Genomic DNA, 16,689 nt, shown 5'->3' on the forward strand with positions numbered 1-16,689 from the left:
ATGTGACAGTGTCCCCATGACTATCCCTCTCTATGGAAGCTCACCTTAGTATCCAGCCACCATACTGTGAAGAAGCCCAGGCCACAAGATGAACCCTCAGGTAGGTGCTGCAGCTAACTGCCCACAGCTTAAGTCCCAGCCAAAAGTAAGCTTGAACTGCCAATAAACAACTGTGAACAAAGAAGCCACTGGAAGATTCTATTCACCAGCTTCAAGTTACCCCAGCTGATGCCAAGTAGACAAGAAATAAAATGACCCCACTAAGCCTAGCCTAAACCGCAGGCTTCTGAATAATACAAATATTGTTCGGAGCCACTGAATTTGGAGGTAGTATATTGTCAGCAATAAACAACTGGCACAGATACTAATAATAAAAATGGCACACTGCCATTAAAAAACCAAAAAAACAACCCCCACCCCGGCCAAAACACAAATGAAACATGTAGGAGGCCTCTAGACCAGGAGCTGGTGGAAGCTGAAAAGACCTAGAGAACAGTAAGAATGAAAACCAAACGGGCTTCAAAAGGACTGTTTGTGGGAGCCTGATGGCCCTGGAAGAGGCTGACTAGAAGGGTTTCAATGCCAGTGAAGAAAATGAAACTGAGGCCAGGAAGAAAGCAACTGTTACTACAAAGAGGCCAAAAGTAAAACTGATGTGAGAGAAGCTAAATAAAGACTCTTAAATATAAAGAAACCAGGACTTACTGGGTTCCAATATGTTTGTCATGTGCAGCCTCTCCACGTGTCAAATTGCCAAATAATGCTAAAATAAGTGTCTGCTGGGAGAAGATCAAATCCATTGTGCTGCCAAGAAAACACGGTCTATAGTTGAAGCCAAGACCATGACTGTAAAACCCTTTGTTAAGTCCTCCAAAAGCTGGTGATGGGTGCCTCAAATTCCCTGAAGGATCTTAAGGGTGTGAGAATCTTATAGGCATTATTGTCCTTTTACTGCTTCACAGGAAGTCCAAGGTGAAGAGTTTATCTCAAAAAGATTTGTGACAGTGGCTTTTCTACTGGCATGAACCCCCATAAAATTCACAGGAGGCTCATAGTTTTTAAGAGAATTGAAGTAGCAAAAACACTGCTTGTTAGCTTGGAGTAAAAGAGACCAAAACAGTAAAAATGGAGAGGCTTTTTGGACCTTCAGTCAACAAGGAGGAAGCAGGCTGAGAAAACTGCTCAGGTGCAAACACAGTCCATTTCCAATGAAAATGGTAGAACAAAGCACCCGGAGTGTCTGGCCAAGAGCCATAGAGAATCAATCCCATGTTCAAGACCAAGTGGCAGAATGCATCAGGGTGGGTTTCAGAATTGCTATAGGCCAGTGTCTCCTGTGGGCCTCACGTTTCCCCACTGTTGAATGGGAGAGTCTTTCACAGTTTAGCAGAATGGTGAGTATGTGGATGGTAGACAATGTGTCCCTTCAGTCCTTAAGTTGATATTCAGAGGAACTGTACTCAAGGGGCTATACCGTAGAAACCAAAATCCAGGTACCTCATCCCCATGTGGACCTGATAAAGATGGTATGATCTTGCACTTCAAGCCTGAGCCCGATGATGAACATTGTAGGGGATATTGAGTAGGAATGAGTGTATTTTTCAAGTGGGAGAAATATCTTTTTTAAAACAATTGTGGCCAGAGGGTAGATTGTGCTCATTTTAAAACACATCCATACTCTCTTTGATATTCATCCCATAAAAAAGGTAGAGTATGGGCCAACTTTAGTGAGTTGTCTCTAATGAATAGAATGTGGTCAAAGTGATGCCTTGTGACCTCTGACACTAGGGTAGAAAAGGCTCTCGATCTTAGACTGCTTGCCCTTGCAGCCCAGCCCCCATGCTCAGAGGAAGCTCAGACCGTAAGGAAAGCCTAGGTGGTCCAGCGCAGGGTTTCCTATCAGGGTGATGTTGTGGTGTGGGTTATACACCTCTGAATATACAAGAGACACTGAATGGCACACTTTAAGTGGGTGAACTGTACAGCACATGAAATACATCTCAAGAAAGTTGTCTTAATTCTCTATTTTGGATATACATATTATACACGATGTGAATATTTCTTTAATTTTACAATATGTCTAAAATGAATGGAAAATAAAAGTAATGCCTAACTTTTCAAATAGTGTGGAAATTAACCTAAAACGTTATCACTTTTTTTTGGTTTTTTTTTTTGTCTTTTTCGTGACCGGCACTCAGCCAGTGAGTGCACTGGCCATTCCTATGTAGGATCCGAACCCGCGGCGGGAGTGTCGCTGCGCTCCCAGCGCCGCACTCTCCCGAGTGCGCCACGGGCTCAGCCCAAATGTTATCATTTTTGAGAAAAGTGTTAATGGCCTTTCTGTATAAGTTTTCCTGAAATCCATGAAATTACGTACAGAACTTCTTCATTCACAAAAGTGAGGATAAGAAATGACAATTTTCTAGAACATTCCATTATACATCATACTCTGATTTAGTTTGTTTTGCCTCACCACAGCAATAAAGACATCCCTGAAAAATACAGTGTAACAGAAAAAAAGTTTTTCAAGTTTTCTGAGGCATGATGCATAATTCTGTTTTCTTAAGCTTAAATATTTTTTAAAATCTGTGTAATTATTTTAAAAATGGTAAGAATGTAAGTCAGACTTTAAGAAATAAGGATGGGATAAAGATAAAAAAATTGTTATAACATTAATTATAATGAAAATAAAAAGAAAGCTGTCCTCTGTATCCTAAAACACTTTATATTATTAAACCAACTATAAGTGTTGGCATGTTAAACTTCTTATGTACCTGACTTCGGATTTGACATACTTTCTTTAAATCTTGTGTCTCATTTTCTGAATTAATGTGATAACATGATGTAACCTCCAGGGAAGCCTCCGACATAGGTTTTTTTAGGGTATCAGCCATTTTGTGCTGAACTGGTCTTACAGCTACCTGATATTTCTGTCACTGATTTCATAAATCTCCTTATTATCAAATAATGGTAACAATATTTTAACTCTAACATGTAAACTTGGAAAAATATCACCACATACACCAGTGCACTCTCTATTCCTCATGTGTACACATTCCTGTTTATTACTGAATTCAGTTAAGGACACAGAAGGTGCTGTCTTCTGCCTGATCAGTGTTATGTTACTTAGACAACAGGTTCAGCCCGCTCTGCATTTCAACCCCAATGAATCTGCAATACTTCATGACCTACTGAAGAGGTCACGAAGCACTGACCATCTCAAAAAGAAATGGCTATGTGGGTGGGACTCTGGTGATGGTAAATTTTACAATGTGGAACATTGGCCCTCTTTTTTATTAGAGGCTCAAATCAACTTCAGAGTTCCTCACATATTCAATCCTATGTTCAAACCCTACCAATAGATTTTTATCTCAGAATACAAGTGAAATTCCTATGATTTTTAAGAACCTGGCCCCTCCCTCCTTCCCTGACCTCAGCTCCTACGACTCTCCCCCCTACTCACTCTATTCCTGCTACACATGAATCCCACAACCCCTCAGTTGTCTGAAAATGGGGATCCAATGCCAAAAAATAATACATCACAGATAGCTGCAATTATCTTTGTACTGGACAAAGTTATATCCAAATGATAGCAATTGAATATGATAGTAATTGAAATGAAAACAATGAGCAAATTCTTTCTAAAAATGTTCAAAGTAAATTATAAATACCAGTGGGAGGAAGAAATCAAACACGGTTTTGCTAAAATTCACCACACTGGTCCCAAGTTATGATTTAATGAAAAGTAGATACCCTTAAAGAATTTAGAGGTCCTAAGAATACAAAATTTGAGACTATAATATTTCCAGATTTAAGTCAAATTGACATGATAAAAATAAAATTATACCAACTAAACATATATCAAAAGCTACTGAAGGAAAAGTAGTATGACATACAGTATCTACACTTCAGTTCATCTGGGAAATCTGGAATGAACAGTCAAGGTAACCCACTCAGTTGAATATTCATTTCCAAATACTCATTTTAGGTAGAGGCATTTCTATTTATCTGCTTCATCGTGGTGTTAAAATATGACAACTCAAAGACATTAAAATTATTTTGAGCAGGTTAAGATTTCATTACTAATATGTCTATATCTATTAGCAGTTTGTAACTTAATCTCACAACATTTTATAGGTGACACAATATCTTTACTCAAAGTAAAGCATCTCTCAGGTCTAACTTTTATTTGCTGGAAACAAGAAATGTTTCTAAGCCAATACAGCAAATACATTTATAATCTATTATTTTTTACATTCAGTTAGGTTCAACATTTAGCCATGATCAAATATAACTTTGAATTTAGTTTCAGCAAGTCTGAAAAATACATATCTTTCTTCATACTTACTTCTATTTTTTCCTCATTTTCATGCTGATGTAGTTTTTCTTCTAAATCATTACATTCATTGATGTACTCCTCGCTTCTCTTTTCCAGTATAAGACTTGATTTTTCACTCTGAACTTGAAGTGTTCTTACAGTATCACAACATTGGCATTGGAAATTAATTACTATCTTTGCTTCATGATCAGCTTTGTTGCGAGCCTCATTCAGTTGCTGTCGAAGAAAACAATTTTCACGTTGTAGTTGAGATAATCTCTCCTCTACAGATTCCTGATTTCCAGTGCATTTATTCACTTTGCTTTGTTCATTTTGATACAAGTGTTCAATTTCCTTCATTTTACACTGTATTTGGCTTAGGTCTCTTTGTATACCTTCTAAGACCAAAGCATTTTCTCTGAGAGCATCTCTTATGCGATGAAGCTCAATTTCTAGGCTATCAGTTTTACTTTCAGCTTTAGAAATTTGCCGAGAAAGAAATTCATTCTTATCTTTTAGGACAGATATTTTAAAATTCATTTTTTCCTGTATATGAAACCTCTCATCACTTGCTCTCTGGAAAGCAAGTTCTCGTTCCCTTCTAGATGTCTGACTTTGATCACGATCTCGGATAGCAGCAGCCAGTCTAGAACGGTATGATTCAATGTCTGTTTCCAGTCTTTCATTGTTTTGTTTTTCATCTTCCAGTTTAGAATTTAGCATTGTATTCTCAGCTGTCAGAACATTAAGCTGTCCACTATACTGGGATATTGCTTTTGTGGATGTTTCCTCATTCCATTTTATCATCTTTTGAAGGTATTCATTCTTTCTTTGTATAATTCCAATGTCCTTGAAATATTTCTTTTCTTTCTCCTGAAATTGATTTTTTATTCTGTCTCTTTCCAGTCTTAGCATGGCAAGTTCATCCTGCAACATGTGATTTTTATGCAACAGATCTTTTTGATGACTATCAGAAACCTGAGTAAAACAAAGAAGACTTTCAGCTAGCACCAAATAAAATGACATATCACGATTTTCCTTGAAATTAAAAAACAACCTGTACATTTATAGGATGAAAGGGTTGCAATAAGTGGATGACCAACTGGAAGAAAAGATGGATCCAAACCTCAAAACTTATTTATAGAAGCATAAAATCCCAAAAGTTCAAAACTTTAACTGAAGATAATGAAGCCTTGGAAGTAAAAAAGAACCCATGAGAGAATTTTCAAGAATCTCAGAATTAGAAAGCCTTTTTCTGAATTATAACAAACGCAAGACATAAAAGATTAATTGATTTGACCACATTAAAAATTAGGATTTACACTCTAATATCTAGGCAGATACACACACACTCACACACACCCAGATGCAAATATATACATGAGGGTACTTCAAAAAGTTCATGGAAAGATTCATATTATCTTTCAATGCTCTTTTTCCATGACATTTGGAATACCCTCCTACAGCCAGTCATTAGAATCACATTTATTGATAAGTGACAAATCTGGGCATTGTACTCAGCACTTCTACATACACCAATGAAAACATTTAGTTATCTCAATGCTGAGAAGGAGAAGCTCACAATGTAAGCGAGCTACAGGGTTTTCCCCAGGGCGTCTGACTCTACTTGTGCTTCCACCAAGCCGCAGCTACTTCCACAGTGTAAACAAATAAATACAGAAGAGGTCATGGATTTCAAAACTCTAATGGTAAGTAAGGTACCATTTATAGAGTTCTTCTTAGAAAACCAGATTATTTGCTGACGCAATAAGTTTTGTTTTCTCTTCATAATGTTCGAAATAGTCATCCACGTGAAATAAGGGAAAATATATCGGACTATCTTATCTTCCTAGGAACCAAAAACGTATCAGTAAGTTATCATGAAGTATATATAATGGTATATATCATTGTTTCCAAAAGCTCTTTGTCCTGAAACAGGATACCACTTGGAGCAAACTGTTACTCTTCTCAATAATGGGGAGAATCACATCCAAAATGTGATCTCTGCACTGACTGTACTTTTCCTCTTCCCTACGAGTGCAAGTAATAAACTAACCTCTTCATTAATATATCAGGAGGATGAAATGGCTGCCCCAAATTAGAACATCTCCCGTTAGTAGCAAGGGTTTTCAGGCATGAAAGGATTATCAGTTTCTTTGGAAATTATTAAGAGCCTCTCTTTTGGATAAGGCCACTGCGAATGTCACTACTTGACTGTGGCAGACAAGTGGAGTTCACTTAAGAACACTACTTTCTCCAATGAGCCAAAAAGGCCAACCCCACCCCCGCCCCCAGAATATATATGTGCATATATGATTTAAAACTCCTCTAAACTTTCCATGATGCATGTAATTGGTTTTAAATACATATACATACAAACACACACACACACACACATATATTTGAAAACTACTGAAGAAAATACCTCATCATTCCTTTTCTTTTCGGCCATTTCTAGCTCCTCTTGTATTTCGCACAGGTGCCTGGTCGGAATCCCATCTTGTAAGACTCCGGCATTCTGTTCTTGAGAAAGTTGCCTCTGGATGTCACTTTGCTCTTCTACAAGCTGGAGGTACACTTCAGTAAGTTTTTGGTCTCATACCATGGGGGAAAAAATTCTAAAAGCCTAATTAAGAGCAGAACCTTTTTTAAAAAAACTGTTGAAAGGAAACAGCCTATGAAAGCACAAGGACTTTTACCTCACATGGGTTACTCAAATTTTAATGGCATAAATGACACCTAAATTTGTGAGAGTAAAAACAGTGCTCAAAAAAAAGCAGAGTATTGTGAAATAAAGTTAAATAAACTAGTTATTTAGCTAGTTATTTAGTTAGTTAAAATACGTATTTTAACATAAAAATGCCTAAATTAGCATTTATGTTAGTGATTGAACTCAACTTACTTTTCATTATTTCATTCAGAAAACAAATACTGAGCATCTTTTAGATGCCAAGATTTATAATAGCACATAATTTTACAATAAATAATTTACAATAAATAGTCACAGACCATTTTTAGGATAAGATAATATTTTTGGTTTATTTTAAACTTAAGTAATATATATCAAAATAAACAAATGTTATAATATTGAGGAAACAAAATTAAAAATAAAAATTTTTATCACAGATTAATTTACCTCATCCACATTGTCTCTGGCAGCCCTCAGTTCCGCATCTCCTGTCCTCAGAGTCACTTCGAGTCGTCTCACTGCAGCGTCTTCACTGCACAGCTCTTCTGTTCTTTGTAACGGCTCTCTAAGTTTGTCACGTGGCATGTCAGTATCTCTTCTCTTTTCTTTTTCTTGTTTTATGGGAAATCTGCAGTTAAACATACTCATCTTAAACTTTGTCTGAAAATGACTTCATTTTGAGATCTGGCTCTTCATATGTTGGGTTATTATCCTTACAAAATTTCTATGTTTTTGAATATTTTTCCTTTCTAGTTCTCACATATTTAAAGTCTCACTTTAATATCTTCCAAAGGACAGATATACTTAAAAGGGAGTGATGAACGAACATGCTGTCAATTGGTAAATTTCTGTTATTAATAACTTTGGGAAATATTATGAAAAATTATTTTTGAAATCATTCGGTGAAGTTATGAGTTGAAAACTAACTTTTTCTCACATATAATTAGTCATAATTACTCCTCAGAACAGATAATTGAGAGTTAACTAATTAAAAAGAAGTTTATAAAGAAGTTTATAAATTCATTAGAAATAAAATTTCATCTTCTTGAAATATTACAGATATTCCTAAAAATCACTTACAGTGTAAGAGAGAATCTCAGATATCTTTCCCACAACATATATGTGCAGATTATTTTAATCCAAGACTAGGCTAATGAGTCTGTTACACCACACTTTATATGTTTCTTTTTTGGAACACTTTCAACTTTTCTTGTTGATTATTATGTATTTCACAAACAATTTAAAAATCCTTTTTGAAACAGGCCAGAATCTAATATTGAATTGTACAATAGGCAGTAATATGTGCTTTCAACACAGAACTCTGAGTTAATTTTATCAAGGTATGAGAGAGAGATGTTGAATAAAATAATCAGTAATCACTTTCCACTTTACTTTCTATTCTATTCAGGTTAAGAATAAAATTATACAAATTTCCTAAGACATTATCTAGGTTGACAAAAATGGCCATTTAATACTGTGTTGGTGGAATTATAAATTAACAAATTTTCTTGAGAATAATTTAGAAATATTGATCAAAGAACTTTTTAAAAATTTCCTGTTCTTTAACCAAATAAGTCTGCATTAAAAAATTTAGGCAAAGTAAATATGTATAAAGTGATTTATATCTGAGATGTTCCTTTCAGCATTAATTATAGTATAAGAAATCCAATATTCAATTTGTTAAATAAAGAGATTTGTATAAGATGTACTTCCATATGACCATTACAATAACTTGAAAGAATATTCATTTAATTATTAGAAGTATTCATAATTAAGAACTTGTTATATTATTTCTAAGAATTTTACATGCCACAAGACGAACAAGTTTTCTCCTAAATCCCCAAATGTAAAACAGCAATTATAAGACATCTCCTGTATATCTTATATAAAGTAAATAAGTTCAAACAATTCTTGAAAAGTAGGATTTCACACCTCAAATCGCAGTGTTCTTCTTCCCATTGCACTTTTTCATGCTGTAATTGTCGCTTCATTTCTTTTTTTTCTGATAGTCCCTTTTGTAGTCCACTAATTTTATTTTCAATTTTTTTAACTTTTCTTCTTAGTTCACAATCATTATTTTTAAGTTCTATTGCTCTTTCATCTGAAAAAACTGCATCCTGCATTTTCAGTAGGCTCATAGAATCTGTACCAGGGAGAAAACATTATAGAAATAAAATCTATGAGTACTTTTTGTACATAAAAGAGTGTGCATTTTCACATTCACTCATTCATACACTGAAAAAATATTTATTGAGTGCCCACAATGTGGAAGACATTACACTAAGCTCTGCAGATAAAACAGACAAGGCTCATGCTCTTGTTTAGCTTCAAGTCTAGTGGAGAAAAAAGACAAATAGAACGGCAATTATGCTTCAAAGAGAAGCTGTAAACAAACGGAGATCTATAATCACATAAGAGAACTTAATGGGCACTGGGCCCAGGGCAGATTTCCTGAGGAAGTGATGGCTGCACTGAGAAAGGATGAGCAGGAAGCAGGTAAGCAAAGGGGGTGAAGAGCAGTCCAGCCAGTCTACGCTGCATGCTGAAGCTCCATCACAGGGTGCTTCCAGCCAAGATGAAGTAACAGATACTGATCTACTTCCTATCTAAAATAACCCCAAACTAAAGAGACAAAGTGTATTAAACAGCATTGTTGGTATAGTGGTTAGCTTAGCTGTCTTCCAAAAGACATTAAACAATTTTTGAGATAGTGGAGTTCAGGCAATGAAGACAACAATCCCCAACAGACATGAAAAAATGGAGTAAGCCTTATGAACATCCTCACTTCCTGCCTTGACAGACTTTCCAGGCCATGAAACAGAAAGAAAGGACCAAAGCACTGAGGCAGAGTCTACCAGACTTCCTGAGTTGAGGTGATGAAGGTGAGAGTGTGGAAAAACCAAGGCAGTTAGAAATCACAGGACAGAACACTTGAGAGAGGAGACCTGTACAGAGAAACAACCCTGGGGATTTGCAGAAAGCCCACCTTGGGTACTTGGCAGAGTAATGAATAGTGCAAGAAATCCACCCGAGACTGATTAAAAAATTATCTAAAAAGATTAGAGATAATCATTCCTATAGTGTCCATGCAGTGCCAGGAAGAGTGTCTATTCCCATAAGACAAGCTAGAAAAACTCAAAATTCACAGGACAGTAGTGAGAAATTAGCTCTAGGCTGAGCACTGTCCTGATGCAACTAACACATCACAAAATCAACACCAGAAAGAATCAAGTCACTTACAAGTAACTCAACTGTATCCCAAAATAAGACTCAAGAAGTTAAGTAGAGGCATAAAAAATATTTTTTAAATAAACAAGCTGCACTTATAGAGATGTAATTTACACTGTCAGAGATGAAAACTATACTGGATGCATCAGAATGAATACAGATTAGAAATCACAAAAGAAAAAATTCATCAATTTGAGGCGTCAGTGAGAAAACTTCAAGCAGCTAATTAATAAGTCCCCAAAGAAGCAGGAAGAGAAACAGAAAAAAAAAAAAAAAAAAATCGAAGAAAGAATGGCCAAAAACTTTTTACACTTAATGAAAACTACAATCCCACAGGAAAGATATAGCTTGCAGAGAAAATATGAAAATATAGTGTTGTAATTTTCTTACACCATATATGATGTGGTATAATGTTACTTAAAGGTGGATAGTGATGTCAAAATCATATACTATATCCTAAAGCAACCATTAAGATAGCAAAATAAACGGTTATAGCTAATAAGCCAAAAGAGAGACAGAACTGCATCATAAAAATTATTTGATTAATATAAAAAGCAGAAAAAGAAGAAAAGGGGAACAAAGAAGAGCAGAAACTAAAAAATCAAACAGAATGATGACAGACAAACCTAAATATATCAATAATCACATTTAAAGAAAATGGTCTAAAAACTTTAATAAAAGACAGATTGTCAGACTAGATAAAAAAGCAAGACCCAACTAACTATATGCTACCTATAAGAAAAGTACTTTAAATGTAAAGACAAACTGGTTGAAAGGATGAAAAAGATATGCTGTGCTAGCACTTGACAAAAGAAGGCTCAACAGGAGTGGCTATACTAATGTCAAAGAAGATTTCATAGCAGAAAAATGTTACCAGCAATAAACAAGCCATTTTTTAGTGATACCAAGTTCAATTAATCAACAAGTCATAACAATCCTAAATATTTATGAACTTAACAGCTCCAAAACTATTAAGGCAAAAATTGATCAAACTGCAAAAAGAAAGACAGAATCACTAGTGTGACATTTCAATACCCCATACTCAATAAGTGATGGAAGAAGTAGGCAGGAAATCAGCATAAATACAGCAGACTTGAACAATACCATTTTTCCCAAGTATCCATACAATATTACCGAAATAGGCACCATTCTAGGCCATACCATAAATCTTAATAAAAGCTTTAAGTCAAAAGGATTTAAGTCATGCAAAGTATGTTCCCTGACCACAAAGAAATCAGATAAGAAATCAATGCCCCAAGTACCTCTGGAAAATACTCAAATATTTGGAAAATAAGCAGTGCACATTTAAATAACTCTGGGTCAAAGAGGTGATGAAAAGAGAAATTAGAAAGTATCTTGAACTGAATGAAAACGACAATACGACATATCAGAATTTGAGGAATGCAGCTACAGAAGTACATAAATAAACATTTTTAGCATGAATGTCTATATTAGAAGAGTCTCTAATTAATGACCTTCACTTTCACCTTTAAAAACTAGAAAAAAAGAAAGCAAGTTAAACTCAGAGAGGGTAGAAGAAAGGAAATAAACTTCCACTATGTTCTGAATGTCTGTGTCTCCCTGAAGTTCACATGCTAAAATCTAATCACAGAGTTGATGATATTAGGAGGTGGGGACTTTGGGAAATGATTAGGTCACGAAGGTGGAACCCTCAGAAATGGGCTTCTCAAAGAGACTCCAGAGGGTTCATTCAATCCTTCTACCATCTGGGGACATAGGGAAAAGAAGGCCATCAATGAACAAGGAGGCAGGACCTCACCAGATAACAAATCTGTTGATGCCTTCATTTTGGACTTCCCCATCCATAACTGAGAAATAAATCTCTGTTGGTTATAAGCTGCCCAGTCTATGGTATTTCATTATAGCAGTCTGAATGAACTATGACAACAGCAAAAAATAAATCAATGAAACCAAAAATAGAAAACTGACAGGGAAAATCAATGAAACCAAACACTTAGAAGAAATTAATCAAATTGATAAACTTCTATTTAGCCAGGCTGATAAGGAGAAAAAAAGGTAGAAATTACAAGTATTGGAAATGTATAATGTGATATTACCATGAATTCTACAGGTGTTAAAAGAATAATAAGTAAAACTATAAGCTTTCTGTGAATAAACATAAAAACTTAGATAAAATGGACAAATTCCTTCAAAGACAGAAATGACTAAAGCACAATCAAGAAGGAATAGATAACCTGAATAGCCCTATTCTTATACAAGAAAACAAAGTTGTAGTTAAAAACATTCCCACGAAGAAAACTGAGATAGCTGCAGTGCTGAGTTCTATCAAACATTTTAGGAGAAAATAAGACATTTCTACACAAGCTCTTCCAAAAAAAATAAAGAGAAGGAATACACTCCAACTCATTCTATAATGCTAGCATTAGGCTGAACCAACACCAAACAAACATATTACAATAAAGAAAACTTGCATGAGCATGGAGAACCACCAATTTTGAAGCAACCAAAATATCCTCCAATAAATGCATGGATAAATAAACCATGGCACATCCATACAATGAAACATTATTCAACACTAAAAAGAAATGAGCTATCATGCCATGAAAAGACACGAAGGAACCTTAAATGCATATTACCGAGTGCAAGAAGCCAATCCGAAAAGGCTACATACTGTACGATTCCAACAACATGATATTCTGGAAGAGGCAAAACTATGGCAATGGTAAAAAAAAGATCAGTGGTTGCCAGTAGTTGGGGAGAGAAGAGTAGGGGGGAATAGATGGAGCAACAGAGGATTTTTAGGGCATACCACATGTGACACTATAATGATGAATACCTGTCATTATACCTTTGTCCAAACCCATAGAATATACAATAGCAAGAGTGAACCCTAATGAAAACTATGGACTTCACGTGATGATGTATTAACGGTGGTTCATCAATTGTAACAATTGTGTCACTCTGGTGAGGGATACTGACAATGGAGCAGGGTCTATGCATGTGTAGGGGCATGAGTTATACTGGAAATCTCTGTACCTTCCTCTCAATTTTGCATTGAACCCAAAACTGCTCTAGAAAAACAAAAAAAATCTTTAAAGAAATTCAGAACAAAACTTTAGCAAACTGGGTCCAACAAAGTATGAAAAGAATGATATATCATGACTAAATGGGGTTTATCTCAGGAACTCAGGATTGGGTTAATATGCAAAAAATCAATTAATGTTATTCACCACATTAACAAACTAAAAGAGGAGAACCATATGATCACCTCAGTAGACACAGGCATTTGGCAAAATCCAACATTCATTCCTGAGGAAAACACTCTCAGCATCCCAGGAATACAAGGAAACAGCTTCAACGTAATAAAGAGCATACATAATAAACCTACAGCTAACATATGCAGTGGTGAAAAACTGAATCACCAAAAGGGACAAAACTGGAGTTTTGATTTCAAGAAACTATTATAAACCTGTAATAATCAAAATGGCACGATACTGAACAAAGAATGCCTAACTGATCACTGGAACACAATAGAGAGTCCAGAAATAGACACTTGCATAGACGGCCAACTTATTTGTGACAGAGGCACAATGGCAATAAATGCAGTGGAGAAAGGAAAGACTTTCCAACACATGGTGCTGAAATAATTAAATATTCATATCTAAAAAATGAACTTGAATCCATACCTCACACACGATACAAAAATGAACTAAAAATGGGTCATAGATCTAAATGTAAGCCTAGAGCTATAAAAATTGGGGAAGAAAGCATAGGAGAAAAATATTGTGACCTTATGCTAGGCAAAACCTTCTTAGACATGACACAAAAAGCACAATCTATAATTTAATGAGCAGGTAAATTGGACTTCATCAAGACTAAAAACTTCTGCTCTTCAAAAGATATGATTAAGAGAATAAAAGGTCAAGCCAGAAACTGGAAAAAATCTTTGCAAAAAGTCTAGCTGATAAAGGAATGGTATCCAGAACATAAACAGAATTCTTAAAACTCAACAAATAAAAAACCAAACAACCTAATTTATAAAATGGCAAAGACTGACAAAGACAGTTCATCAAAGAAGAAATACAGATGACAAACATAAGAAAAGATGTTCAACATGATTAGTCATTAGGGTAATGCACATTAAAACCATAGTGATAGTCACAATACACACCCGTTAGACTAAAATTAAAACAAAAAACAAAAAACAAAAAAACCCCTAACAATACTAAGTGTTTGTGAAGATAGAGGAATTGGAGCTTTCATACACTGCTGATGAGAATGGAAAATGCAACAAATACTTTGGAAAACAATTTGGCCATTTCTTAATAAGGAACATGAGGAGACTTTTGTGGATGATAGAATGTTTACTATCTTAATAATGGTGATGGTTTCTCGTGTCTATACATATGTCGAAACTTACCAAATTGTACACTTTATGTATGTGCAGTTTATCTTATATCTACCTCTCTGAAGCTACTGAAAACAAAAAGCTCTACTGCAGGAACAAACATCTAAGACAATGACAGGGACACAGAAAAAGAAGGTTAAAATGTGATGCAGGATAAAGCTAGAGGATGGAGATCTTCAACCTTATAGCAATGAGAAGTGACAGCTCAGTTTGAAGCAAGGAGGTATGATAAACTGTGAATTTTAGGGAACTTATAATTATGGTTGCAGAGCAGACCCTCGTTGCAGGAGGTAGGGTAGCACAGGAAACAGTTCTAAGGTTACAGCAGTATTCCAGGTGGGAGAAAATGGTAACCTGACCTTGGGTAAAGGCATTGGAGAGAAGCAAAATCCACAGTAAGAGTGGGAGAGCCACTCACACTGACAAAGGTACAGTGGGAATGATCACAGTGCTGTGGTTGACAATATACAATAGTTGTATATAGTGTACAATATACAATAGTTCTCATTCTATTTTAATATAGAGCATATTTCTGAGATGAACAGCACTATGGCACATCAGTGCTCTATGGTACAGTGCTAAGTGTATAGATTACTGCAGTGTACATTACAAGGCCTTATATTTATCCAGTCATCCTACCTTTGCAATCCATTCCAAGTTGTTTGATTACCAACTTAGACTTCTTGGAGTCAGAGTAAGGCAACTCACGGTGCTCGGAGGCTGTTTCAGATGAATGGGTTAATTTATCAAGGTCATCTACAGAATTTGTTTGTTTTTTGACCTGTAAAATAAATGATACTACTTCAAAATGTCCTCAAAACATTTAGAGCACATACTAAATGTATGGAAGCAGTAATTATCTAGCTTTGTATATGAGCAAAACACAAGTACTTTTTAAAAGAACTGATTTGTGTCAAAAAAAAAAAAATACCTCCATCAATGGCTACAGTTTCTTAATCGCTTTTTCAAAGTAATGTCTTTACAACAAAAAATTCTCTATTTTCCCACTTTACCTTTTATAATATTTTTTCAACAAAAAAAATTCTTTTAATAATTTATTTTTTATGATACCTTGTTCTTTTCCTTCGATGTTTTCTTTGCAGGCCTAAAAAAACACACAATTACTTTCAGGCATAAACAGTGAAATACAAAAAATTTCTAAAAGCATTGATTTATATACAAAATCTCGGCTACTTTAATTTATTTCTCCCATTTACAAAGTTAACAGTTAATGTAAAAAACACTTATTTTCTACAGAGAGGATTAAACTAAAATAGAAAGAGTAACATTAAAGGACAAAGAAAAAAAACTACTAATAATACCATGACAAAAAATTAAATCTAGATCCAGCTTCTCTCAGTCAAAACAAAAGGAAACACATAATGTTACTTGCATTATTTGACAGAAAGAAAAATGCCAGGTTTTCTAATTTTTTTATTTTTTCCATTATTGTCATTTTCAATAAAAACAAGCTTTTACTGCCACTAAATCTTATTTGGAAACATTACTTAAGGAATTTATCTATTCAACTGTGTATTCATGCACTCAGCAAAAACTTCTTGGACACACAATGCATGTCAATGACACTGTTGGTACAGAGAAACATGAGCCTACTTTAGAACTTTATAATCCAACAGTAATAATCTGTAATTGACAATAGTTTATCTTTCTATTGTATATAAATAAAATCCTCCCATTTTCCCCAGAATCTAAACAATGGCTAAGTTAGTACACTTGATATTTTAGAGTACCGCACAAAATCACGGCTATTCATGATGATCCTGTCAAAGGTACTGTAATAATACACAGTCATCAAGAAAGGATTAAATTCTACTCAGTAGGGACTATTTATATCTTTCTTATTTCATAATTTTAATAATCTATGTATGATAGTTTAACTACTAGGTTACCATGTGCATGTTCAATTACATTAGAATATTCCATTTCTGAACCAGTTATGAATCAACGACCTCTTATCATAAACTGTATATGAATAGTAGGTCTAAGGACAATTAGTTTACTATACATACTTAAAAGAAAATTCCTCAAGCTTTCTAGTACTTA

At 34.9% G+C, this 16,689-nt stretch overlaps 1 protein-coding gene across 1 annotated transcript in view; it reads right to left on the bottom strand.

Moving 5' to 3' along the window:
- The window catches only part of LOC134387675 (ankyrin repeat domain-containing protein 26-like), a 47,752-nt gene that overhangs the window by 1,963 nt on the left and 29,100 nt on the right, over window positions 1-16,689 (bottom strand). Inside the window, exons 6-12 of the mRNA XM_063110072.1 lie at window positions 15,697-15,730; window positions 15,265-15,406; window positions 8,940-9,150; window positions 7,455-7,635; window positions 6,744-6,884; window positions 4,349-5,296; window positions 2,775-2,921 (exon numbers count right to left, since the gene is read on the bottom strand). Of these exons, the coding sequence (XP_062966142.1) occupies window positions 2,775-2,921; window positions 4,349-5,296; window positions 6,744-6,884; window positions 7,455-7,635; window positions 8,940-9,150; window positions 15,265-15,406; window positions 15,697-15,730 (1,804 nt within the window). The remainder of the gene's footprint in view (window positions 1-2,774; window positions 2,922-4,348; window positions 5,297-6,743; window positions 6,885-7,454; window positions 7,636-8,939; window positions 9,151-15,264; window positions 15,407-15,696; window positions 15,731-16,689) is intronic.

This window comes from Cynocephalus volans, chromosome 10, assembly GCF_027409185.1.
Source record: "Cynocephalus volans isolate mCynVol1 chromosome 10, mCynVol1.pri, whole genome shotgun sequence".
NCBI classification, from domain to species: Eukaryota; Metazoa; Chordata; class Mammalia; order Dermoptera; family Cynocephalidae; genus Cynocephalus; species Cynocephalus volans.